This window comes from Rhinolophus sinicus, linkage group LG07 (genome assembly GCF_036562045.2).
Source record: "Rhinolophus sinicus isolate RSC01 linkage group LG07, ASM3656204v1, whole genome shotgun sequence".
NCBI lineage: Eukaryota > Metazoa > Chordata > Mammalia > Chiroptera > Rhinolophidae > Rhinolophus > Rhinolophus sinicus.
Window position 1 is genome coordinate 92,468,522 of NC_133757.1, and position 14,830 is coordinate 92,483,351.

The following is a 14,830-nucleotide window of genomic DNA, read 5'->3' on the forward strand; positions in this document are numbered from 1 at the left end:
AAATGTAAATTTTTGCTTCCATTGTTGTAGATTAAATGACCATATAGGCATGGATTTATTTCTGGGCTCTCTATTCTGTTCTATTGATCTATGTGTCTGTTTTTATGCCAGTACCATACTGTTTTGATTACTGTAGCCTTGTAGTATGATTTGATGTCAGGTATCGTGATACCTCCCACTTTGTTCTTATTTTTCAAGATTGCTGTGGATACTCAGGGTCTTTTATGATACCATATAAATTTTAGGATATGTTCTTTTTCTGTGAAAAATGTCCTTGGTAGTTTGGTAGGAATTGCATTGAATCTGTATATTGCCTTAGGCAGTATGGACATTTTGACTGTATTAATTCTTCCTATCCATGAGCGTGGTATGTGTTTCCATTTATTAGTATTTTCTTTAATTTCTCTTTTCAGTGTCTTAATTTTCTGAGTATAAATCTTTTACTTCTTTGGTTAAATTTATTCCCAACTATTTTGTAGTTTTTGAAGCAATTGTAAATGGGACTGTTTTCTTAATTTCTCCTTCTGATAGAGTATTATTGGTGTATACAAATGCAACTGATTTCTGAATATTAATTTTGTATCCTGCTACTATACTAAATTCATCTATCAGCTCTAATTGTTTATTTGGTGGAGGCTTTGGGTTTCTCTATATATAGTATCATGTCATCTGCATATAATGACAGTTTCACTTCCTCCTTACTGATTTGGATGCCTTGTATATCTTTTTCTAGTCTGGTTGATGTGGCTAGAACTTCCAGAACTATGTTGAATAAAAGTGGAGAAAGTGGGCTTCCTTGTCTTGTTCCTCATCTTAAGGGGAATGGTTTCAGCTTTTCCCCATTGAGTATGATGTTAGCTGCCACACCCTAATATGTTAAGATTTCCTTCCTAGCTCCCCATTGCATGGCAGTTATACAGCTGCTTAGCAGCCCCACCAGAGATTAGAGAGGAAGAATCAGTAAACTTTGTTAAAACTTGTTTATATTCATAGTAAAAAAAAAAAAAAAAGATGAAAGATGAAGCTACAGGTATAGAGGAAAATGAAATTTTGAAGATTATCTGAATTTACTTGTCCATATTCTTTTTCATTTCTATAGATAAATGAGAGTAGCCTATATCTAAAAATATAATGACAAGTAATTTACAGGGCTGTTGAGAAATAAAATAGGCTATATTTACAAAGTGTGTAGCATATGATAGGCATTTGTAAACATTAATTGTTTCCCTTAATTTGAATTTCTAAGTCTTTAAGAACTATCATTGTTCCCAAATTTTGTAGCATCTCCTCATTCTATGAGATTATATTTGTATATTTTAACTATGTTATAGTAGCAAATTAGAAGTATGATTGAAGTTGATATTTATTAGAGGTGCAGAATAGGAATGTACAAAATTGGATTTTGATTTTCCAATATGCTGTCCATTGCCCTACCCACTAGATAAATGTCTTGCCTGTATTAGAAATGGAATGAAAAAAAAGAAAAAAAGGTTGAGCTGTGTCTTCAAGTGGAATTTTACCTAAGTAGACTCTTTCTTAGCCACATTACATGCTTTTGCATGCTCCCTCTCAACTAAACCCTCTCTTCCACTCTTCAAAATAAATAGAAACAGCTTACAGGATATGGAGGAAAGAGAAAAGGTATTTTCTTGAAAGAGACCAAGTTGAGGAGTGACTGTTTCACTGCAGACTTCAGCTTCAGTTGCTTTGTAGCCTGCTTAAATAGCCCTGAGGATGCTGAAATTCAGCTTCACTAGCAAAAACATTCTGATCAATTAGTGATGTCTGCCACAGAGTAAAGGGAACATAGTGTCATTACCTGTGCCATGCATTTATCGGAACTGTACTTTGTCCTATATTGTATGCTTTGCATTTTAGCTTGTCACACCAGTATTGCTTTTCCTAAGTTGCAGTAACAACAAGAATTTAGGAAAATTTTCAGGAGGTCAGAATTTAATCAGCAGACCTCACTCTTAATTTTTATTTCAAGAATATTAAATACTATTTTGAGTCTTTTGCCAGGAAGCTGATGGAATGATGACCTTTAAGTAATTTAATAAAACAAACATGACTGGAGCACATCTCATTCATCTACCTGTAGTGTCAAAACTTCAAAACTCTAAGATTCTCTTAGAGTAAATAAGAAGGTGATTTGTTTTTGATCTGATACATAAGAGTGGACAAGGCTAATTCCTCTTGTGATACATGTATTAAATAGATTATGTTGAGTTTCATTTTATGTTTTTTAAGTGCACTTCAGTTTGAGTAGGTGCGAGTAGATAAACTTCTCTCCATGTACATCTTAATGCAGAAACTAAGATAGTTATTGTTTAAACTGTTTATCAGTCCAAGTCTTTCTTTCTTTGCAAGCGTATTACAGTTCAGTGTTTTAAAAAGTAGGTGTTGTTATTCAGGTATGGTGAGGCCAGCAGATCAGGAGATGACTGCCATTGAAAGAAGGGTTATTCCTCACAGTTTCCAAAAGTAGGGAGCCTGCTACAGTGGTGGGGGTGGGAGTGCGGGTGGGGGCACACACAAGCATCAGAGTTGGTCAGGAGGCAGAGGGTGCAAAGTGAAACATGGGTATGGTCCTTTATTGTGGTTTCCATGGGAAGGAATGCGTGAAGCAGGGGAAATAGATGTAAGATTGGCTCGTCTGAATAATTTCAGCGAGTTCTGGGGCATAGAAGCTATTCCTAGTTGTTGCTACCTGGCTCTGGGGTGATTAGAACATGGAAATAGTGGCCTGGGTGTGAGGTCCCCATAGAGGAAGTGGCTCTGGACTGGTTAGTTTTCATATGAAGGGAGTGCTTGAAGGAGAGTCAGTTACTGTAGCTAAGAATTGGTCTTTCCTGGGAGGGGCCGTCTCTCCAGAGTCAGCAAGGATCCAGATGCCAAAGCATCAGAAATACAGAAAAGTAAAAAAGACATGGTTAACACATTTCATCTGCCAGACATTGTGCTGGAATATACAGGACACTTATTAACTTAGTAAATCAGTTAATAAGATCTGGCGTCTACCGTGGAAAAAATGTGTATTCTAGTAGGGTAGAAAAGCAGAGTAAGAGCAAATTTTAGTAGAATGTGGAAAGTTCAGTACTGGGGTAGTGATAAAAACAATGGGGTACATCTATGGATGCTTTTCAGGACCCAACTGGGTGTATAATCTTAGAAACACTACTATATCCTAGTATATCCCAAAAAAGAAACATCATTAATTATGGTATGTTTTATCAAATAATTCTCTAAGTTACGTCTTGAGATGTTTTTAACCCAAATCACTAAATATACAACCCTTTCATTTCACCAAAAAACTTAGACTCGTGAAACTTTATAGCTAGAAAGTCTCATCTCCTCAGATGAGGAACCTGAACCAGGGAAGGCTTAACAACTTTCCTAAAGTTGCAATTGAGCATTACTAGTTGCAATGGTGCAAATGGTTCCAATCACAAATTAAGCACACATTACTCTAAATATTGGCCGGGAACCATGCTGCCCTTTTTGTTGCTAAAGGGTGTCTGCCATCTAAATATTTGCAGAGTTTTTTCCCCCCTCCACTTGAATCATACTATCACAGTTTAGAACTGGTCACTTCACAGGTACTTACGTCAGTAACAATCTGACTTTCCCTGACAGTGTCAACCCAGGGTAATGACTCATGTTAATTAGTATACCTACCATCTTACTTGGACACATTTAGTCTTTTCTCTGCACTATTTCTTCTATGTGTTACAATCGGAGAAGCTTTTAAAATTTTACTCACAGAACTGGAAAACAAAAAGTATGAGTATTAAAAATTTAAAAATGGGTCAGCCTAGTGGTTTGAAAGGACTAACCATTTCACCGCAGGCAATTGTTGAAGACATGCTGAAGGATTTCAGAAGGCCAAATAGATGGGTTAGGTTGTTGCAGGAAATGCATTTGTTGCCTTTATCTTTCTGGGCGGAACTAATACATATTTCAAGTATTTTGTTGTGCTTACTGATTAAGCCTTATACTTACTATTGTTGCTTAGATTATAATTGGTCTTAATTCACTTTTTAAAAACTACAGGTTCTATGAGATAAATATACTAGAAAAGCATTCTGTAACTACACATAGGATGTTAGTAGATGCTAAGTGAAAAAGAATGTCATGGTCCAATAGGTCAGTAAATGCTAGCTTAGATAGTGTTACACAAATTTCTGCAGGACTTCTTGGGGTCTTTGATAAGAAAAGGTGAATCGCAAACATCAAGGAGTGACATACAATATGTAGCATCTTTAAAATCTGGTAGGCCACGAACCTTTCGCTATTTGTTTTTTCATGGGAAGCCTATTTTAAAAGAATGAGTGGCAGATAGTAAGTGTTTATAAAACACCGACTACGTGCAATACAGTATGGATCAATTTTAAAAAGTTTTAAAAATCTTTTTCTGTAATCAAGAAGTCGATTTTCTAGATGGAGAAATAAGGCATAAATGCATTAGGCCTCAAGGGATGGTGTAAGGAAACAACACAGAAGATCTCATGAAGTGGTATATTGTCAGCTGTCAAATGAGTAATGCTAGAACTTTTTGAGTAGAGTGGTGGGAAAAACAGAACACTTTCATGTGTACTTATGTGCAAGGGACCAGAGATACAAAACACATAAAATGTGGTTGCTATGTTAAAGAAGTCAATAATCTAGCTGGAGAGCCAGGATTCTGTGACGCAAGTTAGTGTGATCCAAACATAATAGACCAGAACTTCTTAACTTTTACGTACACATGAATCACCAGGGGGATCTAAACTGATTCAGTAGATTTGGGATGAGGGTCAAGAGTCTGCATTTCTAACATGCTCCCAAATGATGCTGACGCTCCTGGTCCAAGGATCACACTCTGAGGAGTGAAATATTAGAGCAGGAGGTGGCAAACTTTTTCAGTCAAGTCCAGATAGTAAATATTTTAGGATTTGTGGACCGTATAGTCTATTGCAATTACTCAACTTGGTCATTGTGATGCAAAGGCAGCCTTAGACAACACATCAATAAATGAGCACGATTGTGTTGCAAAAAGCCTTTATTTATCGATGATGAAAATTGAACTTTACATAATTTTGTATGTCACAAAATATTGCTTTTTAAACATTTTTTCCAAACATTTAAAAAAATAAGATTATGGACCATTTATAAATAGGCAGCGGGCCCTGCAAGCTGTAAGTTTGCTGAGCTGAGTTAGAGGTCAAGATACTGCACGCTCGGTGGGGAGTTGGCAGAGGCTTCCCTGTGGAGCACGTCTAACCAATGAATTTTTCTCTTTTAAACCTTCACTGCATGTTTTCATGCTTTGTTTTTCCGCTAATAGTTGGTTTGTATCTTTGTTTATGGAAGATAAAACTCTAGCAGTAGAGACAAACTCCTCAACTACCCTGTTTCCCTGAAAATAAGACCTAGCCGGACAATCAGCTCTAATGCATCTTTTGGAACAAAAATTAATATAAGACCCGGTATTATACTATATTATATTATATTATATCATATCATATCATATTATATCATATTATGTCATATTATATTATATTATATTATATTATATTATATTATATTATATTATATTATATTATATTATATAAGACCAGGTCTTATATTATAGTAAAATAAGACTGGGTGTGATGTTAATTTTTGTTCCAAAGATGCATTAGAGCTGATTGTCCAGTGAGGTCTTGTTTTTGGGGAAACACGGTAGTTTCAGTTTACCAGGCATTCTCCCCGTGGTACGGAATACAATGCCTTTCACATAGAAGATGCCCAGCGAGCGTGTATTTACTTGAATTGAATCTGTAGAAGGAGCCTCTCCCGGCTATCAGGAAGAGTAGCTCCTATGGAGGAGAATAAAGAGAGAATGCCAGGAGGGGAAAGTAGGCAGGTAGTACAAGAGGACTGTGCTGAGAATAAGAAATCTATGCAAATAGTTGACAGAAACAGAGGATTCCTATAGGAAAACAATAGAAAATAAAATCAGAGCCGAGTTTATGAAATGCCTTAGTACAGATACAAAGTTTAATGGAATGATGTGTGTAGGGAAGAGCTTACATACTCTTCCCTACATACTCTTCCCTACATGCATTATTCCCTTAAACTTCATATCTGTGAAGAGATCAGTTGAAAAACTTAAGAACAATGAAAAGTTAAGCCACGGTCAGTTCTCATGGTCGGGGTCTGGACTATGTGGAAAAAGAACAGAAGAGAAGGAACTGGAAGATGGCTGAAGGCTAAAATGCTTTCCACGACTTTATGAAAACAAAGGAAACCACAAAGTGCCCCAGAATCAAGAAATATAGCCCTTCTGAAGTGCCTCAAAAGTACGATGTATCACATTGTGTAGGATGCTCAGTTGGCTGTTTTTTAAATGTGTTTTTACCCCAAAGTCATATCTGTTCTTTTGTGAGTGCCCCATATTTGTTTTTTAATGTCCCATATTTACTTCTTAATATGGTTCCTGGAATTAATACTCTGAGTATTAGCAAACAGGTTTGTTTTATGAATATTATTTTCAGATTCAATATCGACAAATACCAATATACTATCTAAATATAGAAAAAGTTATTCTTCACTGCCATATTTTCACCAAAGGATGCCAAGTCCAAAGAATTTTCTAGATTAGACTCAAAGAAAATCTCCAAGTGCTAATTAAGAGCTAAAGGGACAATACAGTCTCAGAGACTTCCATCCTTTTACTTGTAAGTGGCACATTCCTACATATTTCTTTTAAAATAAATCCCATTATGAGAGGGATGGCAGGGGTGGGGAGGGGGAGGCTTCATATTTTTTGTAAATCTCCTGTTGAGAGTTTGAGGTACTAGGGGACTAAAGGAAAGAGTGTGAGAGAGAACCTGTGTTTAAACCGTCTGGCAGCTTGCAGCCTCCCACACCAAGGTCCTGGTTGTTTGGGAAAGGAAAAGCGCTGACCAGCAAGAACGAATTACAGCACAACTGCTCCATCTCTAGATGTGGAGGCCAAGCGGTCTGCTAGAAAGTTCGGTAAATATCAGAAATGTGGAAGGCATGACATCTGTTACTGCTCAGCTGATCAGAAATCTTAGGGTCAACAAAAATATTGCTGCCTATGATTTTTTTTTTAACATGAATGATTACTTTCCCTTGATAACGTTAGATATTTTGAGCATAACGTTTCTATTACTTTCATGTTTTAAAGATAAGAATAATAGATAAAATTGTAATCAGTGTGCGTCATTTACTATAAAACATTTTATAAGATGCTTTGAATCTCTGTTCCTTTTCTTTTGTAACTGAACTTATCTTTCCACATTTGACAGTGTTGCTTATTTCAAGGTTGATAAAATTTATAAGATGCTTTACAAAGAAAACCTATGGGAATTGTCTAGTCATTAATTTCGTAGTCTACAATGTACAGTTTCCCTCAGGAACAGGTACACAGATCTTTACTGGTCCAACAAGCATCTTACCACATAGCATCTAGCCTTTCACTTCTGCTTTATTATTTTAAATATCACCATTTCCTTTCTCTCCTTTGACCCTTTGACCTCCATTTGGCCTGCAGATGGTTCTGTGAGGGAAAGGAGCTGCACAACACTCCTGATATTCAGATCCACTGTGAGGGTGAGGACCTCCATACCCTGGTCATAGCAGAAGCCTTTGAGGACGACACAGGTCGCTATACCTGTCTGGCCACGAACCCCAGTGGCTCAGAGACAACGTCTGCTGAGATATTCATTGAAGGTAAGGAGAGATGTGTGGTAAAGGAGTGTGAATGGTCTAACAGCTTGAGTATCAGTAAGGCATCGTGGTGAATGTGTTTTTCCAATGCAAACAGCATAATGGTGTGATTCAAACCTCATTTCTCCTGCTCAATGTCCTGGGAACTTATAATCACTAGGTAAAAAATTTTCAAGAATTAATGTTGTTTGAAAGTGGGGTAGACAGAGAATAGATTATATATATTCTATCAACTCATTTTTGACAAGACTCAACCTATAGGTAATTAGAAAACTTGCTATGAAAGTATATATAGTTTTACATTGTTATTGCATTTTGATCAATACCAGTAATTTAAGTTGGAAGTGTTTTAAGCATCACAGTGTTCATATTTTTTCCTATATCCATGAATTGATGAGTATCCTATTTGTTGCTTTTCAAAATAGCAGTTGAAATACAGAAAGAAAATTAATGTTTGAGCTTTCCACTTTTTACTATTTGTTTTACTGTTTCATACCACCAAATCATTTCATTATTTAAAGAAGAAGAAAGCAGGATGTGAACCATCATTTATAGCTCCTTTAAGAATTCACACAAAAAACTGAGTGTTAGAAGTAACTGTGACCACGAAGCTCGTATACCTTTACTTCTAATAAAAGGTTTCTCTGCATTGTCTTAGAAGGCAAATATCTGTGTGCTTTTCAAAGGACCTTGTCCTGTTAATAAAAGCAAACATTCTGTAGCTAGCAATAACTAATGCCTACATGGGACTTATAAATGCACACATATACTTACATAACCATTTAAATGTCACTATAAGCCTATCAGCTATTGTTAGTATTCCCTTTTTATAAATGTGTCAATTGAGACCCAGAGAGGTTAAGGGACGTGTTCAAAGTTACACAAGGATTTAAACCCAGGCAGTCTCGCTCCAGGGCCCACATTCTTTACTGTGTCACGCATATATCAAAGTGTTAAATTAATAGAAAAAGAATGACAAATATTTTTAACATTCAGTAAGTTAGTAAGTATTCGTCATGGACGGGCTGTGCAGCAAACTTCTCCAAGTAGTTTAGAATACAAGAAAGGAACTTAAACTTCCAATGAAAAACTTGTTTGTTAACAATGATCGGATTTGTCTCCCGAATCCAAGTTCAGATAGAGCATCTTAAAATTAAATGCTTTATTTGCTTTCAGCATTGCTAGAAATGTGAATTTTAGTGTATATTGCTTAAATACTAGATATGTTAAATGAAATCACATCAGTTTAAATAATAGCCTATCAACTCAAATCAGCCAGCATTTTAAGACCCTGCTATGTGCCAGGTAGTGCAGGTACAAATATGACTAAGACACAGCCCCTGATATCAAGGAGTTCCCAATCTAAAAGCAGAGATGGGCACATTAATATTATATATATATATATATATATATATATATATATATATATATATATATACACACACACACACACACACACATATATACACACACATATAGATATTATATATACATACATACATATATATGTAATGATAAGTGATAGTATAATATAAAAATATAGTGTTATAAGGACACAGATGAATTTAAAAGATTAACTGCAAGATATATAAGATATATTCACTTTTCATATAAAAAAAGGAAAAATTTCTCTACCTCTGAAACCAGTTTTAGTATCTAACTCCGGTAGACCCAAAACATTCCCAATGTAGTCTCTAATTTTATTTGATTACATTTGGATCTTCTGACCCACCAGTCCTCTTCTTCTGCCTTTGACATCATCTGGGTGAGCTGTTCAATGTCCGAAAAGTACACCTCTCGTTCTCCATGCCACGTATATTTTATGCGCTGGACTTTAACAAAGATAGTAGATTTTTTCCACTGCACAGTTTTCCATATGGTAACACTGAATTTACTGAGATAGCCAACCAGCCATTGGGTATCTGTGACTTCAGATAGATTGTGTATGAAGGGAAGATAAGGAAGCTGGAAAGAGCAAGAAGAAAGAGCCAGTAAGAGTCAGTCTCCTGTGCCTAATATAAAATGCTCTGGAAAACTAGCCCATCAGCCTCGTGAAATATGGATAATCCCTTTTTTAAAAAAGCCTTAGATTTCAGTGTCTTTTTATCCCTGTGAACAAGAACTTCAGATCAATTCTTAGGCTATTATGACTAAAGTAAGAAATTTTTATATTTTGCTTGTCTAGCACTAAATTCAACTTAGTCATATCACTATTGAATTGTTTCCTAAAAGATGCTGTTATTAGTATGCAGTCACTGGGGGTCTATTAGAGAGGAGAAATTTAAGTTTAACAAATACTCGTGGGAAACTATCTAAATTTCACTGTCTTAGGCATCACATTTTAAAATGATACAAAAGAAATGAGTTTAAGAACAGTAGCTACTGTTTAGTGTTAATGAGGAACCAAGCACTTTGTTTTTACATGGATTATCTCATTTAATCCTGACAAAAATTATCCCCATTTTATGGCTGAGGAAACTGAAGCTTATAGAGGCTAAGTAGTGCCCAATAGCACAACACACACGTGCACACACATCCATACGTACACACACACACACACACACACACACACACACACGCATACATGGGATTCAAGAATTCAAAACCAGCGGGTGTGACTCCTGAATCTGCCCTCTTAACTACTAAGAATAAAATGCAGATACACTCATTATTGGGGTAGCTGTAATCCTTACTTCAATCTAGTATCAAGATTTAGGATCTGAGCACAGCATTTTTCAAGGCACATAACTGAGCACTCTTCAGTCATTCATGAAGTAGTCACTGAGGGCAAGCCATGGTCTAGATGCTGGGGACACATTGGTGAACGGGACAGGCCTGTGTGTTCACTGCACTGACATTCCAGGACAGGAGGGAGAAAACTCATAAATAATTCCAGCACCAGCAAGTGTTGGGAAGCAAATAAAGGTGGCTGACGGGATAGGGTGATCAGGAAGGCCTCTCTGAAGAGATGACAGGGGATCTCAGACCAGAACCCTGAGAAGAAGCCAATAGGAAGACTGGGAAACGAGTGTTTCAGGCAGAGGACATGAATACAGGCATGGGGTGGGGAAGACTAGATGTGTTCCTGGAGCGGAAGGCAGTCCCGAGTAGCTGGAGCATAACATAGAAGAGGCAGTTTGGAGGGTTGGGCAGCGGCCAGCTCCTGTGAGCCACGGAGCTTGTGGTCTCTGTTAGTAGTCTGGCCTTTATTCTAAATAACATCACGAAGCATGTGGGGTTTAAACTGAAAAGTTACATTATCTGATTTGTATTTTTAAACCGTTGCTTTGGCTTATAATGGGAGATCAGTTAGAAGCCTGTTGCCGAGGTACAGAGGGGAAATGATGGTACTTTAGGAGGGGAGGGTGTAAGTGGCGGGATGCGAGGGGAGTCCGACTTAAGAGTTCAGAGGTAGTGTCCGGAAGTCGTGGGGTGGATTACATGAGGGGGTGAGGGCAAGAAAGGAATCAGATACTCTCCATGGATTTCAGCTTTACCATCCGTGTGGACAATAGTGCCAATCTCTGAAATGGGGAAGTCTGGGGAGGAACAGAATTAGGGGACAGAGGGAAACAAGTGTTCTGTTTTGAACCTGCTAAGTTTGAAATTCCTATTTAGATAGCCAAGTGGCTATGTCAAGGTAGTAATTGGACATGTGAGTATAGTCTAACACACGGGGTGAGAAAAACATCTGGGAGCATCAGGATGCAGATGGCAAGTAAATCTATGGGACTGGACATGTTACTAGGCAGACCTGAGGGAGAAAGGGAGATGGGGCAGAGTAAGGGGATCAGGTCTGAGCCTGGATAATCCCTCCTATCTGTGGGTGTTTCCAAAGGAGGAGATGCCAATGAAGGAGAGCTGCTGGGATGGGAGAGAAACCAGGTAGTGAGTGAGGTGAGGCAAGAGACGGTGTTTCAGGAAGGAGGGTGATGCCAACTCTGTCCACTCCTGCTGAGAGTTCAGTCAGATGAGGTTCGGAGAAAACCCCTGGGTTTAGTAACTGTGCATGTTTAACCAGAAGGGTTTGGGGGACGTGGAGAGGACCAACAATCAAATGGAATGAGTTGAGAACAGTTAGCAAAATATGAAAAGGGAAGCAACAACTAATAGATCGTGTCAGGAAAGTTTTGTTCAAACTCCAGCAGAGGTAGAGGCCCTGTGTTTGCAAAAACAGAAAACGTGTAGGGTAAAGAAATATATTTTTTTAATTGAAATATTTGACAGATAACATTATATTAATTTCAGGTATACAATATAATGATTCATTATATGAATATATTACGAAGTGATCACCACAGTGAGTCTAGTTAACATCCATTGCCATATATATGCATAGTTATTAATATTTTTTCAACGTGTGATGAGAACTTTTAAGATCTACTCTTTCAAATATGTAATACCGTATTATTAACTGTATTAATAGTTGCTATGCTGCACATTACATATCCAGGACTTATTTTATAACTGGAAGTTTGTACCTTTTGACCCCCTTTATCCATTTCACCACCCCTCCAAACCTTCCCCCCTCCCACCTCTGGCAACCACCCATCTGTTCTCTGTATCTACGAGTTTGGGTGGTTTTTTTGTGTGTGTTTTTTTTTAAGATTCCACATATAAGTGAGATCTTGTGGTGTCTGTCTTTCTCTGACTCATTTCACTTAGCATAATGCCCTCAAAGTCCATCTATGTGATTGCAAATGGCAGGATTTTCTTATTTTTATGGCTGAATGATATTTCATTTGTGTGTGTGTACACATATATATCACATTTTCTTTATCCATTCATCCATCTGTGGACACTTAGGGTGTGTCCATGTCTTTGCTATTGTAAATAAGGCTGTGATGAATGTGGAGGTGCAGATATGTTTTCAAGTTAGTATTTCCGTTCCCTTTGGATAAATACCCAGAAGTGGAATTGTTGTATAAGAAAGATGATTTTTTTTTTTTTTTGCAGTTTGTTTGTTTTCATACCAGAATTAATGGCGCATATTTATATGCTAATGAAAATACCCCAGGAGAGAAAACATACATCGTGCAGAAGGGAGAGAGAATAAAATAGAGAGCAAAGTCTTTGGAAAGGATAAAGGAAACAGATTCAGGCTCACATGGGTGCTAGACGGTGAGGGGGATTACCCTCCAGAACTAGGTGGTGAAGAGATACTCTCAAGAATTCCATGATGTAAATAGGAAAGGTAAACATAAACATACGAAATAAATATAGACGTCTCAGGTTTCCACGACTGTCACCCCTCCTGATTGCAAAGCAGATTGCACAGATCATTATAGCGTTAGGAGCTCCAAAGAGAGCAGGATGGTAGTTCTGAAATGTGGGATAAAGGGAGGCAGGTTAAAGTGGACCTTGTGGATAAAGAGTTGGGTCTGATGGAGAGGAGGGCAGGGCGGCATTTAAAGGTAGGGAAGGGGCAGGGATATTCAAACATGATGCACATTAGCAGATTCTGTTTGATATTTATTTATAGATTCTCAGTGTTTCAAATAATCAGATAAAACGTTGAGCCCCTTTTAAGTGACACATGGAAGCATGCTGTAATGTTATATGAGTAATTGCTCCTGTTGATCCCAGCAGGATAAAGGCTCTCTAAGCATTCGGTGTCTTCTGCTGGATTTTGAAAAGGTGCTACGAGAAGCTAAAGGAATCTATGGACAGCTTTGGCCATTCTTGCATAATATTTTCTGGCAAGCTCCATGACTTTGAACAGTTATTCCCTGGCTCTATAATTCAGTTTCTCCATCTCTTCATGGAGAAAATTAGATTGTTGTAAGGATTGAATGAGTTAATCCCCTAGAGTTGGGCCTATCCATATTGTGAGCTGTCATTGCTAACATAAAAACATATTTTCATTTTCAAAAATCAAAAACATATAGATAACAAGAAAATATAATAATCATGTGTAATTCTACTACCCTGTGTCAATCACTTTTAGTATTTTGATCTTTCCCATCTTTTTCCTGTGTGTATATTTCACTCTGTATATTCTTTTCTGCCTTGTTTTTTAAAATGTAATCTATTTTTGGTTAAAAGATTGTTGAGGAACCAAGAGGTTAAGTAATTTGCCTAAGGTTCTATAACCAGAAAGCAATGGCAACAGGATTTGCACTGGTTTGTTTTGAACTTGTTGAATGATTATTGCTGTGCTGGTAATTATAGCAACTGAGAAAGAAGGGAGGGAGAGAAATGAATAATACAAATGTGGGGGTGGAGTGTATTTAGTCCTTAAATTTTGAAAAGCAAAACATGTACAAAGGATGAACTCCATGACTAGATTCATTAAAGTCGTTCAGGGGTTTAAATATACATATACGCGCATATATGTGTATATACAATTTTTTAATGGTTTATATCTACTTTCATGAAGACTTCCTGTTTCCTGAGGTGGAAGCTATTTATGATTTACATCTAATTTGCTTTCATTCAGAAATTACAGCTTTTTTTAATCAAGGAAGATACCAGATTGACAAAAATAAAAATAATTAAAACAGTGATTTCATGAATGTGTGGGAAATGAACATTTTGATATATTGCTGTTTTACACACCTTTCTGGAGAGATGTTAAAAAATGGAAATAACTATATCCATTAACAGTGGAGTGATAAAATGAAGGCAAAGCCACACAAATGAATTTGAAGCAGCTACTAGAAAATTATAAAGTACATGTTTGGTTATTGACGTGGAAAGCATTTCCCAACGTATTAAGTGGAGAGGGCAATAATTAATCACTATTATAGAATTGTCATCTTACTTTAAAAAATATATTTATTATTTATATTTGTACATGAGGACAAACTGTAGAAGGATATACTCCAAAGTATCTGGGTAGTGGTATTCGAAATGATTTTTTTTCTTTAGTTTTTGCTATTGTGCCTTTTGTGGGCCTTTTCCCACCAGGAAGTATTAAATTGGGTAAGTTTTAAAACTGAAAAGGTAACACCTTCTAAACTCAAAACAGGAGGTTTGTGTTTATGACACTTCCTCTTGCATTTCATCACTAGAATAAAGAGAAGATCATCAGCATTTGATTCCTTCATTCTTTGTGGAAGACAGTACAGATACAATTAGCATTTAGGCAGGTACGTATTTGATGAGCAGA

The 14,830-nt window shown here is 36.9% G+C and overlaps 1 protein-coding gene across 7 annotated transcripts in view; it reads left to right on the plus strand.

Moving 5' to 3' along the window:
* Window positions 1–14,830, plus strand: part of PALLD (palladin, cytoskeletal associated protein) — a 371,546-nt gene that overhangs the window by 147,758 nt on the left and 208,958 nt on the right. For all 7 annotated transcript variants that reach the window (XM_019731447.2, XM_019731449.2, XM_019731450.2 and 4 more), the window contains one exon: window positions 7,544–7,722. In XM_019731447.2, the coding sequence (XP_019587006.2) occupies window positions 7,544–7,722 (179 nt within the window). The remainder of the gene's footprint in view (window positions 1–7,543; window positions 7,723–14,830) is intronic.